We start from the raw sequence: 23,077 nt of genomic DNA, 5'->3' as shown, positions 1-23,077 counted from the left end.
TTGGCCTAGTCTTCCATGTTGGCCAGACATCTTGAAAGAGGTGGGAGCAATCACACTTTACCCCACCCCGCACCACTTGCCAATCGATTGTGTTGGTGTACCCATTTATACTGCCATACATTTTTACACACACACAATTTGATAGGTACATCGTGAGATTAAATGTATATTCATTCCTGATTTTCTGCATCGTTCCACCTTCATTTTAGAGAACAGCAAATGGTAGGTACATCACACATCAAGGTCGTGACAATTTTATAATTCAGTTCGAAGCACCAATCATTACATTCTTGGCACAGAGTTCTAAATTTACACTTCAATTATTGCTTAAATATAATGATATAAATATTGAGACTTTTTTCCAAACACTTTATATTTTGGTTCAACACATAGGCTTTTGTGACCAATATTATTCATAATAAAAGTTTTTGGGTTAGTTCGCGTAAGTATAAATGTGTCGTAACCCTCCACCCCCTGACACAGCCAATTAGTGAGGGATTTTTCACGTAAACAAAACGTCAATTAGTTACTACTTCAGCCCACCGGTGTGTTGGAGAGTAAATCCACAACATTTACAATTTGAGTAGTACGACGTTTCACTGTTAATTACAACCAGCATCATCGGGCAATTTGCCAGAAGAGTGAAAGCAATCCACCTGCTTCCGGCCTTAAATGACGTAATCACTGAACCCAATCAGGTGCAGAGATCAGAGGCGGAGGAGGATGGGGGGGCGTTATTGTAATTATATAATAGATTAGTAATCAGTGAATTAGTATGTGTTTCCTCTATAAGGAATTGTAATTGTAAGATGTATTACATATTGATATGCTTCCAGGCTACACTAAGCCTGTAGCTGTCAGAGCGGTTTGAATATTTTTATTTCTCTAAATTTCAACGGTTTCTGGAATTATTCTTGGCCAGTAATAATTCGTTTGACACAACACTTCAACGTTATCAGAATCAATTGAGTGTCCTTGTTGGCAAGCATGTTCTTCAACTGCCGACTGTTTTGTTTGAGAGTATTTGGTTCCGTGATGACATCATCCTGCACTATTTAACACCGGAAGCAGGTGGATTGCTTATTATTCTGGCAAATCGCCCGATGATGCTGGATGTAATTATCAGCGAAACGTCGTACTAAAATTGTATATGTTGTGCATTTACTCTCCAACACACCGGTGGGCTGAAGTAGTAACTAATTGGCGTTTGTTTACGTGAAAAATCCCTCACTAATTGGCCGTGTCGGGTGGTGGAGGGTTACGACACATTTATACTTACGCGATCTAACCCAAAAACCTTTTTCATGAACTTTATATTTTGATGGCACAAATGTATTGATGAAAGATTAACCCTAATGTATATATTTTAAGATGTACATAATCCAATAGAACACAGGTTGTGATCTTTACACGTGGTTAATTAAATATTTGCATGGATTGTGCAGTGTTATGCACAGTTTGCTGGGAAAAGAAGTCTTATACTTATTGGGGTAACTGAACTAAATTAGGAAGAGGAGAAAGTGAGCTAAATAATTGTCCGTTAAGCTCTCATGAAGTCATGTTACTCTTCCACGAACAGCATTTGGAGATGTGGTTACATAAACGTACACACGTAACAGGCTGCTTATCTCATATGTAGCTGGAACAATATTCAGATTTAAACATTTCCGATGTTTAAGGTCAACTTTGGATCTGTTTTTCAGAGTTTCTAATCATTTACATTGTTGCAATAACTGCATGCATCTCCGGCCATTGAAATAAAGTGACGTCGCCCGATCCATTGACTTCACTGTAACAAAAATCATTTCTGATCGTTCCAAATGCCGCATCTCGGCCCCGATTTTCGGATGCTTTTTGGATTATTCCAAAAATAGGGAACACATCCCAAGTATGTTTGTGTGCAGGGAACTCTTCCTAGAACGCTGTACCAATTTTTACGAACGAGGTGTAATGTGGACGCTTATCATGCATGCATTTACGTGAACGGGAAAATTACGAAAAAAAATTATCTTTGATAAAACAAAAAAATATTTGTCTGAAGCCCCGGGCACTGCTTATTCATCCTACAATTTACAAAAAGACTGCCATGTGATGTGAGTCACGTTTTAAAATCATACGGTGGATAAGCAGATGCCGTTGGAGAAGATTGTGTGTAGCACAGCCTTGAGTCTCAATGGGTTTTCCACAGGCACATTAGAAATCGAATTTTTGTCGTCTATATGCCACGCATAGTGAACCCAGGTCGTAAGGATTGCGCGTTTATAAATGTACTTACTTACTAAAAGGGAGGTGGGGGGGGTGGTTACCTGTGGTTTTTTATTTGTTTTCACTTCTGGGACAATGAATATTCATACCGCCCCCTATTCTGTCAACTCTTGACTGCTTTCAGATATAAATTTATTTTACTTTCCCCATTTATGTAATGTATGCAATATTAAACAAAACTCACCGATCTTGAGGTTATAAGGAGAATTTCCATCACATTAAACTATACATTTTTTCTGAAGCCAGTGGGCCAAAACTAATACTTAACAAGTCGCTGTTACGATCAGCTTACCACAATTACCAAACTATCATATAAACTATGACGCTCCGGTTAATGTGAATACAATCATGTTCTAAGATATAGCATTTAATATGTTTACACATTATATAACGTGAAGGTTACATTTTTTTATGCATTTTCATAACGTGTGTATATTTCTAGATGTTTAAATGTCAGCATTCGTGCAAGGTTATGGAAAATTTACCCACAAAACCACTGGCAGAGGTGAACTGGTCACATCTCGAGAAATTGAAAACTCATTTCGTTCTCACTTCTCAAAATGTTAAACTAATTTCTTTAGAACTGCTTTCTGTGTTGAGTTTCTTGTCCTTCCGCAGCGTTTCCAATTAGCACGGTTGGCTACGTACGGTGCGAAATAAGTTCGACAAACATAAATACTGCCCACAGACTAACACTACCCATAGACTCAACACTGCCCAGACTCAACACTGCCCATAGACTCAACACTGCCCATAGACTCAACACTGCCCATAGACTCAACACTGCCCATAGACTCAACACTACCCATAGACTCAACACTGCCCATAGACTCAACACTGCCCAACCTCAACACTACCCATAGACTCAACACTGCCCATAGACTCAACACTGCCCATAGACTCAACACTGCCCATAGACTCAACACTGCCCATAGACTCAACACTGCCCATAGACTCAACACTACCCATAGACTCAACACTGCCCATAGACTCAACACTGCCCATAGACTCAACACTGCCCATAGACTCAACACTGCCCATAGACTCAACACTGCCCATAGACTCAACACTGCCCATAGACTCAACACTGCCCATAGACTCAACACTGCCCATAGACTCAACACTGCCCATAGACTCAACACTGCCCATAGACTCAACACTGCCCATAGACTCAACACTGCCCATAGACTCAACACTGCACCTCCCATTAACACGGTTGGCTACGTACGGTGGAGAAGAAGTTCAGCATGCAGCCCGTAGACTTTTAGCACCCTGCGCTCTGACCGTGTTGACGGTTCTCTCGTGCACACGCGTGGGGGACTATTCTATCAGATTAGCGGCACAGCTTACACAGGAAGCACGCGTGACGTTCTAAAATATGGACAAAGCCGATTAATGTGCGGGCAAAGATGTCGCTTGATATTGCAGGCGCAACAGAAATTCATTAGCTCGCAAACATTTAAAAGGTATTCACAAGTCGCCTTATCTTTATGCCTACAAACAACAATAAACTTTTGAATAAAATGTCATATGGTTGTTAACCAAAATAACTAGTACATTCTAATCGAATTGTTATTTCTTATTGGAGATAAAAAAAAACTGAAATATGCAATAACTATATTCATGCTACATATCGAGGCTTTATTAGTCTTATTGTGTCTAGCCACTTGTCAATACTTTGTTCTGCTGGATAAAGAAAGGCTTCCCCCTGGTGAATGTGGCTTGAAGGCAGGGCACATAGATGTGGGAACATGAAGTACAGTACAACCGTGGATTTCACTGCACTGCCCTTGGCTACCTACCCACCACGTAACTACGCAGCAGCTTATAACAACCTGGCATGCATTGTGGTCATATCCAGGCCCAATGTTGCCTAGCTTCAGGTTGACAAAATCAGTCATGGGAATTACTCTTCACAGTGCTATTTAAAATGAGTGGCACTTTGGTATTGGTATTTAGCGATCGTTCTTTGGGAAGACTGGTCCCCGCCATAGAAATGTGGAATGTACACCAATGGCTCAGGTGCTGTGAACAAGCGATGTAGCCAACATTTGTATAAACACATTCCTACCCACACGTTTGGCAAGCATGCAACCATTCACTGGCCCGGCTATTCTTACCATTCAGGGTCACGATTTACTAAAAAAAATATATAATTTGTGTTTTGTTTTTACCGCGTTATTTTCAATGTGGTTTCCCCCCACCCCCGTCTAGTTTGTAGTTTTATTCATACCATACCCTAAATATAATACCACAGGATTTCCATAAAATAGGCTTTTCAAACACAACATTGATGCACACTTTGTGACTACAGAATAAATATTATTAGCCTCATTTGATGCACTGTTGCATCCGTAATGTTCAGTATAAACACGAATGAATAACCGTAAATTCATCTGCCTCCTGTAAAAATAGACATTAAGTACTTTTTTTATGCACAGTATACAACATTGCTTAATTTCACACAATATATTTTCCAGTTTGCTGGCAAGTCGTGGTGTTTGCCAGGAGGGGAAATCCTTTCCGGGGGTCACCGACCCATACAAAACACGGCTAAAATTAAGACCTGAAATATTGGGGGAACGGATGCTGCTGTGGTGTAATGGTTAGCATGCTGGATTCACAATCCAGAGGTCGATGGTTCCATCTCCCTGCGCAGTATTCTTGAATTCCACCTGCACCTGTCAACCCAGCAGTATAAATGGGTACAGCGCAGTTAGTCGATCGGCCGATCGCATGTGGTGGGGGTAAAGTGTGGGTGCTCCCACCTTTTCGAAGATGTGAGGCCTACATGTATGTATGTATGTGTGTTGAACTTCTTTCGCACCTTACGTAGCCAACCGTGCTAATCGGAGGTGCGGGGGGGCAAGGACAACAAACTAAACAAAAAAAGCACTTCTGAAGAAATTCGTTTTCAATCGACACGTAAAAAGTGCATAGCTCCAGTGGCTTCCTAATATCGGAAAAGCGTCCCAGACGGCCACAGAAGCGCACCTGAAAGCGACGCAGTGACCGTCTTTGCACCGAGGAAGAGTACAAGATACCTTCTAGCGGGGCTCTCGGGAGCTCCCCCTAGTTGAGCAGTGGCAAGAGCAAGCATTTACACGACGACTTACGATTCATATCACAGTGATCCACCCCGTAACTCACTGCAATATAAAAGGGATCGGCTTTTACTCACGTGTGCATTGCTGCCGCTACTCAGATCGTCCATGCTGCTCCCAGGGGTGACGGTGTCAAACTGGCGTACAAATCCTCCCGCATGCCCCGGAAGGGAGTTGCTCTTCCCCTTAACACCTTCGGCGTTCTCGCGGCCGATCACGACAAAGGCGCACTGCATCTTCGGAGACGACGGTTTGCTCGGATCGACGGCTTGCGGTCCTCCGGCAACCGAAATTATCCTGGGGCCATCTTCCACGGGTTTGTCATTGCTTCTAGTCGTCTTCAGCTGCTGCTCTGCCGGTGCGTTATTGTTGTTGTTGATGACGTGCTTCAGGTTCATGAGCACCTGTGGTGGCATCAGCGCCCTTTTGCTGCCGTCGCCGAGCTTTCTTGGCAACGTGTCGCCCCCCTTCCTTGGCTCATCCGACGCATTCCTCGGCTCCTCCGGAGGTTTTCGGACATCCTCCGCAGACCTCTTGGCAGACTCTGAAAGCCTGAGGTCTTCCTTGATTTTCTGAATGTCCTCGAAGTGAGTCCTCTTCTTTTCTTCGCCAGGTTTTGGGCCGTCGCTGGCCTGGATTTGCGCGTCATCTCGCGCGAGCCTTCGCGAATCCTCCTCGAGCTTTCGCGGCACCGCCACGACGTAGAGCGCGGGTACGTAAATGGGTTTGCGTTCTCCGAAACGCCTGACTTGCCACCAGTCGCCGTTGGTCTTCTTGAGGAGCTCAAACTCCTCGCCTTCCTTGATCGTCACCACGCGGCCACTGGTGTTCGTGTACTCGTAGTCATATTCAGCTCGTACGATAAGTTCACCGTTCTCCTTGCTCGGAGGGCTTGGCTTTCTCCCCCCTGGTTTCTCATCATTGCCAGTAACTGACATGATTTATTTTGTTTACTTCGATGTCATTTTCCGCAAGGTGCTACGAAATTCTCAGCAAACGGGCGGAACGCGTTGTTGCATCTGTAATGATAAAAGAAAAAAACATTCGTTTTTCCGTTACGCACAGTGAAACATCTCGTATCTGCACTCCTCTGATGTATATATTCTAACATCTCTGCATACAGTGGATGAGCGATGCATCCTATAATAGAGGTATCTGCAGAGATAAAAACACATAAAAAAACAAGGTATGGTGCATCAACCCTGTACTTCCTGATGACACTCTCATTGTGTCACAAGTGCGGCGGGCTTTAACAAAGTTGAAAGTTTATTCACTTTAAAATTAAATTCAAACAAAGGCAAGGTTGCTCTGCGATGTTTGTTTTCAGGTTATAACTTGAAATTCAGTTCGTGAAGAACCTCCCAGCACGAGGTGCAACATGTCAGACATGCTGATGAACGGAAACAACCCGAAAACACGTGGGAGATCTGCGGAGGTGATATTGCCCAAAACTCGGGCGACAACTCCACAAGGCTCGGAGCTCCCCTCAAGTCGTCTGCACCAGTTACACCTCCTCACATCCGTAATCAGGTCAAAAAAACTGGGGTCATGGATAACAAGAACACCAGTTAGAGAGGCAAGACTACAGATCGTCTGAAATTTAGATGGGAGCAGCACCTCCCAGTCAATTAAGAGTTTATCATGCAAAGGGCACGATAAATATATACTGCTAAAAGGACTGACAAATTGCTCCACCCTGCAACTATGCAATCCACTTCTCTCTCCAAACTTGTGTTTCCCTGTCTGGAAAGATGCAGACACAACTGATAGAAACAAAGTGCTTCCTTATTTTCCCAAACGGTTCAAGGGATGCAATATTTTTTTTATTTTCAATAGTTAACCGTAGTTTTAACACGGCATTTGAGTGGAGCTGTGGCACAGTGGTCAGCGGCACACTGCACTACGAACTCAGACATCCGAGTTCGATTCCCCGCCACTGCGAACATGAGCTACGAGAGACATACAAAGCAATCCCTGGCCACCCACCGTCACCAACCCACAGTTATACAAGTGGGGGAAATATAGTACAAAAAAAACAATCATCAATACGGCAGTGGAGAGGCTTCCATCTAGCAGCAAATTGAACCGAAATGGCATGAGAAAACAATTGCAAATGCATGTAAACTTTTCACGCGTTGGCAGATGGTGCACATATTTGATAAGCTCCTACAGCGCATTATCAAGAAATTGAGGTTGTTTTCCAAACCACAAAGCCTAGATTCATAAGCACACTGACCACTGGACCTCCTCGCCATCATAATAGTACATATAAGGAACCAAGGCTGAGCAGCCACCAAAGCGGAGACGTTGTAATTTTGGACTTGCACTCCAGACACGAGGTAGTTGGTTACAAGCCAAGTCAAGTTTATTGTTTATCTTGCGCCCTACTTTTCAGCCTTCGATATCAAGATCTTCTTTCGTTTCCCGCGATTCATTTCCATTGGTTGCTACAAATGGGCTTGTCGTCAACAAATGTGCACGTGTGGAAAAAATAGCTCCAATAAAATAATCAGAACTAACTTTAAACTAAAAACAAGGTTCCGGGGCAGACTGAGCTGTGGTACAAGACACACGTGACGTCTCAACCACTACGGCCCACGCAGGCGGTGAACAACCGTGTTAATCGCACTGCACATGTACAGCCGTTTGTCAATCCACTGCTGGATGAGAACCTGCCCGTGCCATATGGAATGCTGGCTATTATTTAAGCATACTTCACTCAGCTTGTCAGTGCAAGTTGTTGATGGCGGGCAGCATAGAAGTTTAGAACAAAGGATGTCACTGCCATCTGTTGCCCACCGCGTGGCTCTGCAAGCAGCCTTTAACACATTATTTTTATGGTTTTCGCCCATCCAAACACTACCCAGGCTTCAATATTACTTAGCTTCGGAGACCTGGCTAGATCGGGCGCATTCCAGGTCATTTGACCACAGGCAGTTAATCTCATCACACCATCGCACTGTTTCCCAGTTCAGCACGTTAAGTCATTACCCCTAGAACCTCATTACGTGGTTCGCCACGTAATCGTGCGACGCAAGTGGAGTTAGTTACTCACCAATGCTAGGAATCACCCCCTTTAACTGCTGGCACGCAAAAGCAAAAAAAATCTGCAAACATATCTGCCGACTACCGCAGATAGCAGTTCTCACAGATAAGAGGATAACGGACAAGAACAGGTTAAAAAAAATTAAATACCCTCTTCTGTATGACTGATGAAGAAACAGCACTGTATTAATGAACATCATCATCGTCGTCAGACATGGTCGATTCACTGCTGGATGAAGGCCTCCCTCCGCAAGCCGTCACCATTCCTCACGGTCCTGCAGTGTAACAAACCACCTTTGTACACAAGCCGATCTCATCGCTCCATCTCTGCATTGGACATCCTCTTTGGCATTCCCTCCTTTGGCCGCCCCTCAGTAGCTATTCTTGCCGACGGTCACCATCCCCTTCTCAGTACATGTTAACTTTTGGATTACACCCTACATTTCAATAGAATTGGGCCGAACACATCTGAATAAAATACAGGTATTCCCAAAAAGGGTAGATTTTTCAAGTGTCACGTATATTATTGCTTTATATTTATTGAACACCAAAGTGTACTTGTTAATTATTCGCATCAACGTTCACATCAAGTGTCAACATTTTAAAGCCAATTTTTCTTAAATTCACAAAAAAACAGGCGAAAGCTTTCAAATTGCTTGCTTCTGTTTACACACGTTGCGCAACCATCGGTGGCAAGGAATGCATCGCTCTATCTTCACCTAAAATGAAAGTAACAAAATAGTAAAAAAAAAACAACATGCATACTCTCGGGCGTTGAGCGATGGCCGAATTGTCAGTACACTGCGACACACAAACTTGCTTTCCCAAGTTCGATTCCCGACCACAGCTAGAGTGAGTGCCGAGTGATATCTGAACCATTGCTGGGCCCCGGGCCCCCCCCCCACCACCCCCCTTCACCAACCCGTACTGACCAGCACGAAGTATAGTCAAACAACCCCCACGACAAACACAGCAATGATGAGTCGTTCACCCAGCAGTGGATTGCCCCCGGTAAAATTACTTTTGGACAGTGCTCTCTTGTAGGCATTTGACTTTAAATATTAAATTTATGAGCCAAAAGGTCATGCCCCCCTTCAGCTCGTGGCATTGTTAACCAGGAAGCACACATTCAGTCACTAGAGTTGACCATTACACGTGATCCACCGAACCTGTAGTTCATTTACTTTCACATCTCGTGGGTGTCAACGTGACGACTAAGTCACACTCTTCGCGTGCTGTTCTACACAGCACCTCCGATTGGCACTATTGGCTATGTACGGTGCGAAAAAAGTTTTACATACATAAGTAGTAGTTGCCAAGCAGTCAAACAAAAAATCACTGTACTGTACAGATGTTCGCGGATGTTAATACCAATCAAGCAGCGAGCATATCAGGGCAGATTCAGCCAACTTAAAAGCCATCATTTTACTTGATAACAAATAAATAAAGTATGGCTTGGATATGTTTCCGGCCTGCACTATTATCCTGTTATGATGTTTTTCTTACCACTTACAGATTTGACTATAGCTGGGATATCCGATTACTTAAGTTGTCGAATTAATTACTCGACTCAACCAATTGTATAACATGAACGTAGTTCGGAGTCCCACCTCTGTTCCTACGTGTGCCGCTGAAGGGTAGGTGATGGGCGGGGCTTGGTGACATCATCAGCAGCAGCATTATCAGCCACGCCACACTGGGCATGGGTTATTGGGGGTTTCCTGCCTTCAGTAGGCAGGATGTGGGGGCATCCACCAATTTTTAAGTGGCCCGAGTAATCAACCACAAAAAATGCAGTCTATTAAAATTTTTGGTTGATTAACCAACTTAAATGACATTGTCCAAGCTCTGAAATAAGAGCCAAATCGATAACAGCCTAACACTTTGACAGTAGAACGTTTGAGAATGCCGTACTCTACCGTACAGCCTTGGGATTTTACATTTTCGAATATATGTTCTAATCACACAAATATCAACATCTGAATATTTACTCATACTGGAGGAATCCGATGAGCTATAAAGCTCTTTTTCACAAAGATCCAGTTGGGGCAAGTCAGAACGTTGCAACAAATAAATAATACAAAAACATGACACGAGTGCAAATTATAGGAACGGTAAACAAGTCACTTTAAAAATATACACAAAACTAAAAAAAAATTTGCATCTTACAAGGTAAGGCTCACTCAGCCATAGGTCAACTAAGCGGTTTATCATCACGTGGAAATCCACAGCAGCAAAATAATCTAGACGCATGAAATTCAATGTCTAGGGGAAAACTGGAGGACGTGGAGAAAAACCCACGTGACTACGGGGAGAACATGCAAGCTACAGGTTGGGATCGAACCCACGACATCCGGAATACATTAATAATGTACTGTCCTATGTTTATACAGGATAGTCTCATACTGCACTATTTCAGATGGCCCCTTGATCATGTTTGATAATATATGGCCATTTCTCAGCCGACTACCGTATTTTGATTCTTGGAAGAGATAAAATTACCCAGAAATAAATCCACACAAATTAGACTCACAAATCCATAGATGGACAAGCTACTAAATACAAGGACATTAATTAGCCTCGCCAGTTAGGAATCTCATGCATATATTTACATTACAGGTGTGCACTACTTTTCCCGACACAATGTATTCAGACATACCTTGACACACACGGCAGAATTCATGGTAACCGAGGTGGAACGGTGGCGCAGTGGTGAACACCAATGATGTGTGAACTGATCCTACACCTAAGCCCTTCACCAAGTTGCAGTGGACCAGTATGGAAAAGTATGGTCAATAACCCTCATAACTGGCATGGCATGGGGAGGACTTCATCCATCAATAGTTATCACATCATATGCTACAGTACATGGTAATTACTATGTTGAAGGTTGATTATGATCAAAATGATGTCCAGGATGAAGCACTTTTTGAGATAATTTTCGCCAGTGAATATAACCCATGATTTATGGAAAAGAAAACAGTGACACATACAAATGAGAAAGTGTGCAAAGCAGCAGGGAAAACAGAAAGAGGAACACATGGATCAGGGAACACTTGCAAATTAGACACGTAATACTGCTGTTAAAAACACACGTTTAGGTCGGAAGATGGTTAATAGACACGACTGTTGGAAATGGCAGCCAAGGGAGAGGATGCACCTAAGTTTCAAGTTTATTTTGTTTAACCAGGTAAAAGCTGTCCACCCATACGGTTTACCCGTATTCTTGTAGAGGGAAATTTGAGTGTTCAGGTCCATACGGAATACAGCCGTTTCAATATGGGAAACACTTGATTTGTCTATTTGTTTGTGTTTCTCTCTTGTGATGGAACTTTATAGGATGAACGTTCAGATGTATAAGGGCACGGGATGACCAATAAGATCTGAATTGGTCTGTAATAAAGTAGGCACTACCAAGGGGTTGACAGGTATGAGAACTCAAGAAACCAGGTTAGTCTCATTTGCAAGCTATCTTGGGGCCAGTAAGGGGGGTGGGGGGTGATGATTACTACGTCTAACACCAGTTTACTAATTTTAAGGTAATTTTTCGAATTTTGAAAATTCGGGACCTGCCATCGGCAGACATTCGCTTATTCTTGCGAACGATGCCAGGCAAACTTTCACCTCGTTTGTTGTCCTACCCCCGCACCTCCGTTTGGCGCGGTCGGCTACGATACGGCGCGAAAGAAGTTCAGCATACATACAGTCGACTGTGTTATGGTGGTTATTACACCAGCAGTAACAAGCAGTACGACCGGTGAATTCGCTCCACATGCTGGGGAGCTTCTTCAGCAACTTAATTGGGTTCCTGAAGAGGCACGCAGAGCGAATCGTCGGACATCATCCTGAACAACATGCGGTGACAACCCGAAATCACGCGAGAGAGCCAAGCGGTGGACTGCGCCGGCCTGCTCCAAAAACACCGCTGAAAGAGCACTGCCAAACCAAACTACTGTACAGCATTACACATGCACCACCATCCTCCCAGGCAGTCAAAGACGCGCACACACTTTACATATGCCTATGACCAAATCACCTGGAATGCGCCCGGTCTTATCGGATCTCGGGAAGCTAAGCAGGCTTGAGTCTCTGGGTGGTGCTTCGATGGGCGATCGCCATGCACATAAACAGGTGTTATAGGCTGCTGAGCAAAAACACTGTGGACAGTATAGGATAGTGCGGCAAATTAACTGTACAGTACAGGGTGGTCAAGATGTCTTGTGACCTCCATTTAATTCTATAAAAATGTCTATATTTTTTTTCAAATAAGGTTTATTCAAAACAGAAATTAACGTGCACAGGTGGGGGGGGGGGGCGGTGGGTGAAAGGTTAGGGGTCAAATAATTGTGGGTCACAAGACATCTGGACCAGCCTGTCCATTGCTGGTTACTCTGCGGCGCCAACGCCTAAGGCTTCTCTCGCCGCACAGACCAGCGTAAAGTACGCTCAGATAACCCACACAGGTGTGGGAGAGGGTGCTCTCATCCAGCAGTGGATTAACAAATGTGGGAGTACATGCATGCATATGGGGGGGGGTGCACTGTCCACATGCACACACCTGCATTTTACAGCTTGCGAACATACCCAACACCATTTTCCCTGTGCAGACATGAAAATAACCGCAAGACATGTTTTCTGCAGACACTGTCGAGCGCCGCACATTAACATACCGAATGCCACGGATGTTCTGCCAAAAAGAAAGGTGAACCAACAGGTTTTAGGCCCCCATGCATGTTGTTGTGGCCGATGGCTGCTGCTGCTGCCTGGATTCGTATTCGTGCACGGTTAGTGGCGTTTTAAGGATGGAGAGAGGCAAAAAACAACGCATATGCATGCTTTCGGATTATAATAAGCGTGCTAATTAAAGCACGTGCGTGTTTTCTACGTTGGACAAATTGATCCTCTGGTCCGTGTGCAGTGAAGTGCGTTTTACTGTTTGCTCGCACGCACACACACAAAAATACAAGCGGAAGACAAACAGTGCAAATTACAAAAAGGTGTAAAAAAATGGTGTGCAGGTGAGGTTGTAAAGCGGAAAGCCAAGATGGCTTCATATTCTTGGGGTCTTTCGGTAAAGTAACGTAGATAGAAGTTCAAATACGTTTTTTTGTCATTTCCTTTGAACCTATCTACGTGACTTTACCGAAAGACCCAAAGAACATGAATTCCTGCAGTCCCGAAAGCTTCAAATCAAGATCCAAGAGGGCTTTGTATGAAAACCCACACCAAAAAAAAATGTATATACAAAACTGATTGATCAATCAATGAAACTAAGTTGAAGGTCATCCATTCCTCTGTGTGCATTTGCAATCGGCAGTAGTACAAAAGACAGCCCCCAACCACCCCCCACCACCGCACAAAATAATCCTATTAACACAGCACAGTATTACAGTGCGCTACTGAATACACCAACTTCGATGGATGTGCACGTTCTGTGTCCCCTTGCCTTGTGAAAACTCATAACTTGGGCATGACAGTCCGGTTTCGTGCAAAGATACACACGCACACACCCACCGTAAACCATTGCCACTCCTCGGCACCATGGGTCCTTTGTTAATGGGCAGCAGACGCTCATTAGCCACAGTAGTGAAAAGCTTGGGCCAAACATAGCAATGTCACATACCTGTCAACCCATACGGTTCACCCAGTATTCTTGTAGCGGGGAAATTGAGTTTTCAGGTCCATACGGCGTACGGCCGTTTCAATACGAGCAGATACATATTTTTGTCAGATTTGTTTGTGTTTCTCCCTTGTGATGGGACTTTGCAGGATGAACGTTGAAATGTATTAGGACACGGTGTGACCAATAAGGTCTGAATTGGTCTGTAGGTATAATTATCATTATTTTGAAAATGCCAATAATTATGTATCCAGAAAAGCCTCACTAAATACCAAAAGCGCCCCTTTTTTTAGAGAGCGTCCTCCTGCATTGGACAATTTGGCGAATTTGCGACCAAGTGTTTTTTTTTGCTTCACGCACAGAGCTGAGACTAAGAAGGAAAATGACAAACAGGACAAGAAAAAAGAGGCCGAACTCAAGCAAGTGGGCTTATGTCAGCTGGTAATAGCCGCGAGACAACGCACATTGCGATGAAAATGCTGCATTGTTTCTGTGTGGAAATATTCATTTTCAGAGCACTCAGGCCTATTTCACGTTTTAAATACTTAAGTGCAAAAATAAGTATAACCCGTAAAAACAAAGTTTTTCACTATAAATCCTTTATATGCGTGGTGGCTAGAGTCCTCTCGTCCTCTGGCTTGAGATGGCTGCCACCTATGGGTCAGATGATTGTCTGCCAGTATTAAGAAATTGGTAATTAAATATTTAATTTGTTTTCCCTAAACAGTGTAAAATTTTGGAGAAAAAAAATTCACGAACATTAATTGTCTCGCACAACGAGTCTGTGTGCAAAATGTCAGCTCGATTGGATCACGGGAAGTGGGTTAAAAAACGACCGAAAAATTTGCACGGTCGTAAGCAAGCAAGCAAGCACGCAAGCAAGCGAACTTAATATAAAGGATTTAAAAAAGGGATAATGGCCGTTATTCACAGCAGATGGCATCTTCCAAACAGAATCACCGATTGAATTGTATCTCTTTTTTCCTTTTTGGGTGTTGTCATCGACGAATGTGTTGAGCTTCTGTCGTTTGTGCTCGATGCCGTTGCGTTATCGCACACTCTCGTTCTGTTGACGAACGTGAGGAATCATCCCCTGCCAACATTTCAACCACACTGATCAAACTGCTTCTCAATTATAATCCTTTGATAATTATCGAGTCACGCTTCATTGGACACCCCCGTATTGTCGAGGCCACACCTGTCAACCCATACGGTTCACCCCGTATTCTTGTACCGAGGAAATTGAGTTTTCAGGTCCATACGGCGTACAGCAGCCGTTTCAATACGAGCAAATACATATTTTTGTTGATTTGTTTGTGTTGCTCCCTTGTGATGGGACTTTGCAGGATGAACGTTGAAATGTAAGGAGGTAGGCACTGATAAGGGGTTGACAGGTATGCAATGACTGCAACAGAAAACACAGCAGCACATTACTGCCATTGCAAAAACTTCACGAAATTAACTTAATGGAAACTCTTTGGGGTTTATTTATTTATTCCGTACTACCTGCGATGATGGCATACGGTTGAGAAACATGGTCAAGTAACAACAATAATAACATCGGAGAGAGAAAACATTTTAAACCGTGCGAAAGAAGCAGAGGAAGACGCACGCTCAAACTCGCTCTAAGTTACAAAAAGGAGGGAGCACACACATTTGAGAGCATGCGCAAAGCGATCATTCAAACTGTGAATACAAAAATTAAGTGGGCTTCGGCTTGGTTAGGTCGCTCAAAGGGGATGACGGCCAAGGAGTGACAGGAATCGAACTCATCCGCCGAGGAGATGGGAGCGATGACATCGGGGTCGTGCGTCGGTGGCTTAAAAGACGTCGTATCAAATAACTGTGTGGAATGGGTGGCGATGGCTTGTTTGATGCCTTCATCCAGCAGTGGAATGATGACAGGGTGATAACGGTCTGTCGGCTAGCGTACGGTGAGAAAGAAACCCAACATACACGTACATACAAAGCCCATACAGGAAATGTGTGGCACTTGTCTACTGCAACAACTCAAACTAAATACTATCATGCATAATGAAGTGTACTTTAAATCTTTGACCATAACGAAGCAATATAGATGTATAATAGAGTACAGTTGACAGTACATTCAAACAAAAGTACACAAAGAGGCATGGAGAGATGCACGCTTGGAATGACAATGAGAGGCAGAGAGAGAGAGAGAGGGGGGGGACAAGATGGATCAGGGAACAAACACAAATCAGAGACGATCACGTTGACCGTGAATGAAAGTGAGCGAGAAGGCTCAGGAAGGACAACCTCGCGAGCCGGGATGATGGCAGGTGGATAAAACAACAACAACAAAAACTGGTGACAGCAAGTGGGTGCCATCACGAAGGAAGACACCAAAGAGGAGGCTTGACTGCCCTAGAGATGGAGAGATTAGATTATCAGTTCATGCGGAAGATGAAATCACAGGACTTCGAGGGGCTTTATGACAGCGTGGGAAAGCCATTGACCCCCACAGGGAATGGTTTATGATTAGCATGGCTGGGCTACGTACGGTGCGAAAGAAGTTCAACATACATGCATGATGATAGCCATAAAATATCACTCATGTGCTGCAATACAAACGTATTAATGGACTTACAGTACACACACCTGCGTTACCTTGTGCCGAAAACCATCCACAGAATAAGTGCAGTGGCACAAAATATCTAAAGTCAACTTTGAAGAGTGTGCGTTAAACCCCGTAGTGTGTGAGCAAGACATTAAATAAATGCACCTGTTTATTGGCTCGATATTGCCAATACAGTACGTAAACACAATACATGTGTATAATTTGCATTATGTAACGCAGGTAAACTAAATGCTCTACTGCAGTGTGCCAAGAGCCCTGTGGCACACACGTAAAGGTTTGATCTGAATTGCATACAGTGCCTATACCGGTATTACAGTACAGTGATATAAAACATGTGCAAACATTTTGTTCAAGTGAGTTTACAACGCCCCCGATAGTTTTCAACCAACCCATATTCTGTGTGTATCCACCAACTGTAATGTCACGTAAAAAAATATATATAGAGAACTTGCACGGTTTTTTGTGTTTTTGTTTCTAGTGGCAACTTTCAAATATTTTCACTCCCTTGAAACATGGGTGCATGTCTAAGATGAAATCAACCGTGGAGATGGAGTGTGCAGGTATTAATCAGAACGCTGCATCGCAAGAGCGTAATAAAAGGTGAAGCCCTTTGGCGGAAGGCCTTCTTCATCCAGCATTGATTAGAAACGTGACTGATGTTTTTGTAAGCACGGTTACGTACTGTGTTCAAAGTTTTATGATGTGTGGTCAGCATGACGGACATAAGAGGCTCGTCATCAAAAAATTAATCACTATAAATCCTTTATATGCGTGGCGGCTAGAGTCCTCTCGTCCTCTGGCTTGAGATGGCTGCCACCTATAGGTCAGACGATTGCCTGCCACCATTAAGCAATTGGTAATTAAATATCATTTTTTTTTCCTAAAAAGTGTAAAAAAAAATTTAACTAATTTTCACGAAATTAAATTGTCACGCACAACGAGTCTGTGTGCAAAATGTCAGCTCGATTGGATCACGGGAAGTAGGTTAAAAAAACGACCGAAAGATTTGCACGGTCGTAAGCGCGCAAGCAAGCAAGCAAGTGAACTTAATATAAAGGATTTAAAAAGCTAGACTTGAATCAAGTTTTGGGCAGTCGGGCATTAAGCATGTGTGCTGAACTTCTTCCGCACCGTACGCAGCCAACCAGTACGAATCGGAAGTGTGGTTTACGCCAATGCGTGGCACTCCTAGACAAAATAATATTAAACATTGTCGTAGCTCACGCGAAATAGCAATTATGACCTATATGCCTAGTAAGAATATGTACTGCTCCATTTGTTTTGCCATGGAAAACTTTACGATTTTGCGATTGCTGTGTCAATAATCATTTAGAGTTAATTGACGTGCAGGGACGACAATAATCTGGTGATGGCACAACAGTGGGCCATCTGGAAAGGCATGATTCTGGGCTTTTTCCAAGGATGCATGTGGTTCATCATCTTCCTGTGCTACGCACTCACCTTCTGGCTTCAACCTCGTCTTAGAAGAGGAAGAATGCTCCTTGTTTGATTTGAAAACAAAAAAAAACCCTCCACAACTAAATGTGAATTTCCAGACACATGGCACGGGTTTGGTAGTAATGTAGGAGAGGCCCTAAATTCACACTTCTTCAAATGTTACGGATGAGAAATCACCAGTTTCTGTTTCTATTCTCATCGGTCCCCAACGTGGGATCGCTGAAATTTCCACACATTTCAAGGATGCTACTATCAGCGGAAGGCAGAGCAGCAACCATTCATTGTTGTACTGTACTATGCTCGGATGTCCCCCACCCCAACCTTCACTAACCCGCATTGACGAGCATGAAGTAAGATTTGAAAACGACCCACACAAAAGGGGTGGCCCCAATGTACCTCACCTCTGACTCACAATTGTCCAAAGATGAACAACCAAAGTTGTTTTACCCAAACATGTTATGACTAATGATTGAGCAGACATTCCATTTTCAAAGACCAAGATGCATGACGTTGGTTGTTACACCCTACATCCTTAGACACTGGAATCGCTTGTTGGTGGAAACCGCTATTTCACCACTTTTTGGGTGGAGAAATGCACACGACCAGTGGAAACCTCATGGCAAAATTAATAAATTGAACCATGAAAGTGCACAAACTATGCCCTCAGTTTTCAAGACATCTCAAGAAATCTTGAGTCGTAGTTTTACGCCGACACCCACGGTATTTGGTGACTTTATACCATGTTGCGCAATTCCACACGATGGTGTATTCAGTATTTCATTAAGGCCACGTTACCACATTAATTGTGTACAGTACAAGCAGGTGCCATCTCGAGTTGGCAATAACTATGAGGGCTGGATCAAAAGGAAGGGTTCAAATGTCAGGACAGTAAAGGACAGTATTTATTAATATCAACAAAACACTCATTCAATAAAAATTTCTGACATTTTAAAGCCAACATTGCAAAATGCTTACACCCACCTTGACAGAAGCCTGTAGGGACATTTGTACATTACTAAGCCGGTAACATCTAAGGAACCATATATTTTCCACAAATTATTGTTACGAAAAATGGTTTAAGTGGCATGTTCCCTAAGTTTTTCATTCAACAGTGTCATTAAAAAAAACATACTTTAGGTGTTTTATGTAAACAGTAACAGGTGTTTCGAGGACATCCGGTTAAATTATATAGTACAAAGTACTGTACTGCGTGGATGGATGCCATGTAAAGTAGACTATTCTGTATATTCTGAGCTTGTCTCTGTATTAACATATCATGTAATGACCAAGTAAAATGTATTAACTCATTAGCATAGGACCCTCCTGATTAAAGAAACAAACCCGTTTTTCACATTGAGATTCAATGGGGTATAACAGAATATATTTGCGTATAACATTTGAATGGGAAACCCACGTATTATATGCTAGTCCAGCCTCTGGACACTAATCCTCCTATGGAATATTCCCCAGTACAAAACTCCAATAGAGGGTCAAAAATATTGGACCACGCTGCTACATACAAAGTGTTAACTCCCACCAATATCGAGACCTAATTACTATTCCCAAAGGCACGCTCTCTGAGCACTTTACTATTGTTCCGTATAGTATTTACAAATCACCAGTGCACAATAGTACGTACCATAACAACACAGTAACAATGACAAATAGAACATTTCGACAACAGCGAACTCTCAAATATCACAAACCAGGCCCCGCGTTAACCCACTTGCTGAACGAGGCCCTCTCGGAGCCAACGCCGCTCAAGTTGACCAGTAACTTAAACCACGCCGGCGGAGATCAATGACGCGTGGACGCTTAGAAGTGCAGTACAACACGACGGATGTTGCTGCCTGGTGGTGGTTGGTGGTGGTGGTGGTGGTTGGTGGTGGGTGGTGGTTGGTGGTGGCTGGTGGTGGTTGGTGGTGGTGGTTGGTGGTGGCTGGTGGTGGTTGGTGGTGGCTGGTGGTGGCTGGTTGTGGTTGGTGGTGGTTGGTGGTGGTTGGTGGTGGTGGTGGGTGGTGGGTGGTGGTTGGTTGGTGGTGGTGGTTGTGGTGGTGGTTGTGGTGGTGGTTGTGGTGGTGGTTGTGGTGGTGGTTGTGGTGGTGGTTGTGGTGGTGGTTGTGGTGGTGGTAGTGGTTGGTGGTGGTGGTGCTGGTTGGTGGTGGTTGGTGGTGGTGGGTGGTGGTTGGTGGTGGTGGTTGGTGGTGCTGGTTGGTGGTGGTGGTTGGTGGTGGTGGTTGGTGGTTGGTGGTGGTGCCACCACCACCCCAGGCACTAATCCAGGCTTAACCTCTGCTAGAGCTGGTGGCCGAGTTGGGGTGATTATGGACACAGGGCGGACTGCAGAGTTATTGTAGTAAACCTGGCCACGCAGAGTCCAGCATTTGGCGATTCCGAGACCGACCACGATACAATTACATGAACATTATCTCAAGTTACTAACACTGTAAGATGTACATGGACACAGTTATTTTAGTAAACCTGGCGTGGAGAATTCAGCACTTCGCTATTCCGAGACCGACCACGATACAATTACATTCACATCATTGGCTTACGTTACTATATACTGTAAGGCAGGTGTATATATGTAGTATATGTGTGTGTGTTTTGCTTACCTTAAAGGTCCCAGAATGCGATAAGGCAAACACGCGTGTCCGCTAACATTGCACGGCAGTGCATTGCGACTACAGTGGTTAATAACCACACAAACCACCGTACTGTACTCCAACAAAAGTCAACGGACCACTTCACGATGGATATTTATTCTTCTTTCTTGAATCCTAACAGCTCGGCCCTGCTATGCTCGGTCCAACACCCCTCTGTCGTCCATGTAGCGAGAAGTAATACAGTCAGCACTGTTCGTTAGCGAGCCTTACAAGCCACGGCACAAGTAACGTCGTATTGTTGTAATGTTCCCGAAGATAAACTTTAATTGAACCTCTCGCTGTGACCCCACACACACACACACCGGCTATGTCTCTCTTGGTGTTATAATCTGACTGTCTTGTGGTGTTGTTGTTGTTGCCGGCTGTGTTGCGTGTGTTGGTGATATCCGTCCGCTTCGTTCGCTGTGCCCCTGGCCCACTGAACGTCTCGGTCCGGGGCGCACCCCGGGAGGAAAGGGTGGCACCCCCCCCTACCCCCCATCCCCCCCTACCCCCCATCCCCCCCTACCCCCCATCCCCCCCTACCCCCCATCCCCCCCTACCCCCCATCCCCCCTCCCTCTCCCCCCTCCCTCCCGTGATCCCCCCTCCACCCCCCCATCTCCCCTCCCTCTCCACCCCCCACCCCCCTCCTTCTTCCCCCCCATCCCCCCTCCCTCCCCCATCCCCCCTCCCTCCCCCTCTCGTGATCTCCCCCTACCGTGATCCCCCCCTCCACACCCCCCATCCCCCCACCCTCCCCTGATCCCCCCTCTCCACCCCCCATCCCCCCTCCCTCTCCACCCCCCACCCCCCTCCTTTCTGCCCCCCATCCTCCCTCCCTCCCCCTCCCGTGATCCCCCCCCTCCCGTGGTCCCCCCCTCCACACCCCCCATCCCCCCACCCTCCCCTGATCCCCCCTCTCCACCCCCACCCCCCCTCCCTCTCCACCCCCCACCCCCCTCCTTTCTGCCCCCCATCCCCCCTCCCGTGATCCCCCCCCTCTCGTGATCCCCCCCTCCACACCCCCCATCCCCCCACCCTCCCCTGATCCCCCCTCTCCCCCCCCCTCCCTCTCCACCCCCCATCCCCCCTCCCTCTCCACCCCCCACCCCCCTCCTTTCTGCCCCCCATCCCCCCTCCCTCCCCCTCCCGTGATCCCCCCCTCCCGTGACCCCCCCCCCTCCACACCCCCCATCCCCCCACCCTCCCCTGATCCCCCCGTGATCCCCCCCTCCCTCCTCTGATCCCCCACCTCCCTGCCGTGACCCCCCCTCTCCCTCCCCTGATCCCCCCACCCACCCAAACTCCCCCACCATCCCCCCCCCCCAACATCATCATCCCTCTCCGCCACCACCTCAAGCATCCCCACTTTTAACCCGCGCCATCATCTCTCATCATCATCCCCAACATCATTAACATCATCATCACACCTCCGACTGCGTACGGTGCGAAAGAAGTTCAACGCACTTGCGTGCATTGCCGTGCACCATCCCTCCTCTCCTCCCCCTCCCCATCATTCCTCTCTCCCTCCCTGCCTCCTCCTCCTCCCTCCATCCCATTCATCCTCAACCACTGCCGCCCCTCTTCCGGACCGCCCAGTGACGTTCGGCATTCCACCCCCAAACGTCACGTCTCTCGGGGGCAAAGTTTCCTTTTCATTTGTCGATTGATGTCCGCGCAAAGGTGTGGGAACGGTGACAACAACAAACAACAAACGTCACTTAAGTGATGGGGACATTTCAATTTAAAGCTTTCGTGACTGCAGGGATTCATCTTCTTGGTTCTTTCGGTAAAGTCACGTAGAAGGGAAATATTTTTTATATGAGTTTTATTTTTGTTATTTTATTATTTCCCTTCAACGTGACTTTACCGAAAGAACAAAGAAGATGATGGGGACATCACCACGGCGCCTGTGCCAGACCTGGTGGACTCTTTTTTTGAGGCCGGTCACGTGAAGTGGCGAAAGCTCTCTGCTGACCTCCGGCCGGTCAGCAGAGAGCCAGGTGCCATGGGTTGACAGAGATGACTGGCAAAATGCACCGCCTGTGCCCCCTACTGTGCCAACTTGCTGTATGTTATCTTGTTGTGAGCGTCGCTCCTATGCCCTCCGTTGTTGCTAGAGGGGCGACTGCCTCTAACTGCTCAGTAGCTGCGTCCTTCACGAACTTCCTTCCACAAAGACCGATATTGACACCGCTGGTACCAGTCTTCGGCAAGTCCACTCAGCCCCACATCCTCTCGTATCGCATCACCCCAGCTCGTGTCGTGGCCGTTTATCCCCCTTTATCCGGCCAAACAGAAGCTGCTTGGGCATGTCACCGCTGGTCATGCAGCGCAGT

At 45.4% G+C, this 23,077-nt stretch overlaps 1 protein-coding gene across 2 annotated transcripts in view; it reads right to left on the bottom strand.

Annotated features, from left to right (window-relative positions):
- The window catches only part of LOC133349722 (rho GTPase-activating protein 9-like), a 45,459-nt gene extending 24,271 nt beyond the window's left edge, over positions 1-21,188 (bottom strand). For both annotated transcript variants that reach the window (XM_061563411.1, XM_061563412.1), the window contains exons 1-2: positions 20,707-21,188; positions 5,447-6,388 (exon numbers count right to left, since the gene is read on the bottom strand). In XM_061563411.1, the coding sequence (XP_061419395.1) occupies positions 5,447-6,307 (861 nt within the window). In that variant the 5' untranslated portion in view covers positions 6,308-6,388; positions 20,707-21,188. The remainder of the gene's footprint in view (positions 1-5,446; positions 6,389-20,706) is intronic.
- Positions 21,189-23,077: the final 1,889 nt, after the last annotated feature.

The sequence above is a fragment of the Lethenteron reissneri genome, chromosome 31, assembly GCF_015708825.2.
Source record: "Lethenteron reissneri isolate LAM-NWPU_2019-01 chromosome 31, ASM1570882v1, whole genome shotgun sequence".
NCBI lineage: Eukaryota > Metazoa > Chordata > Hyperoartia > Petromyzontiformes > Petromyzontidae > Lethenteron > Lethenteron reissneri.
This window is presented reverse-complemented; position numbering and strand designations above follow the sequence as displayed.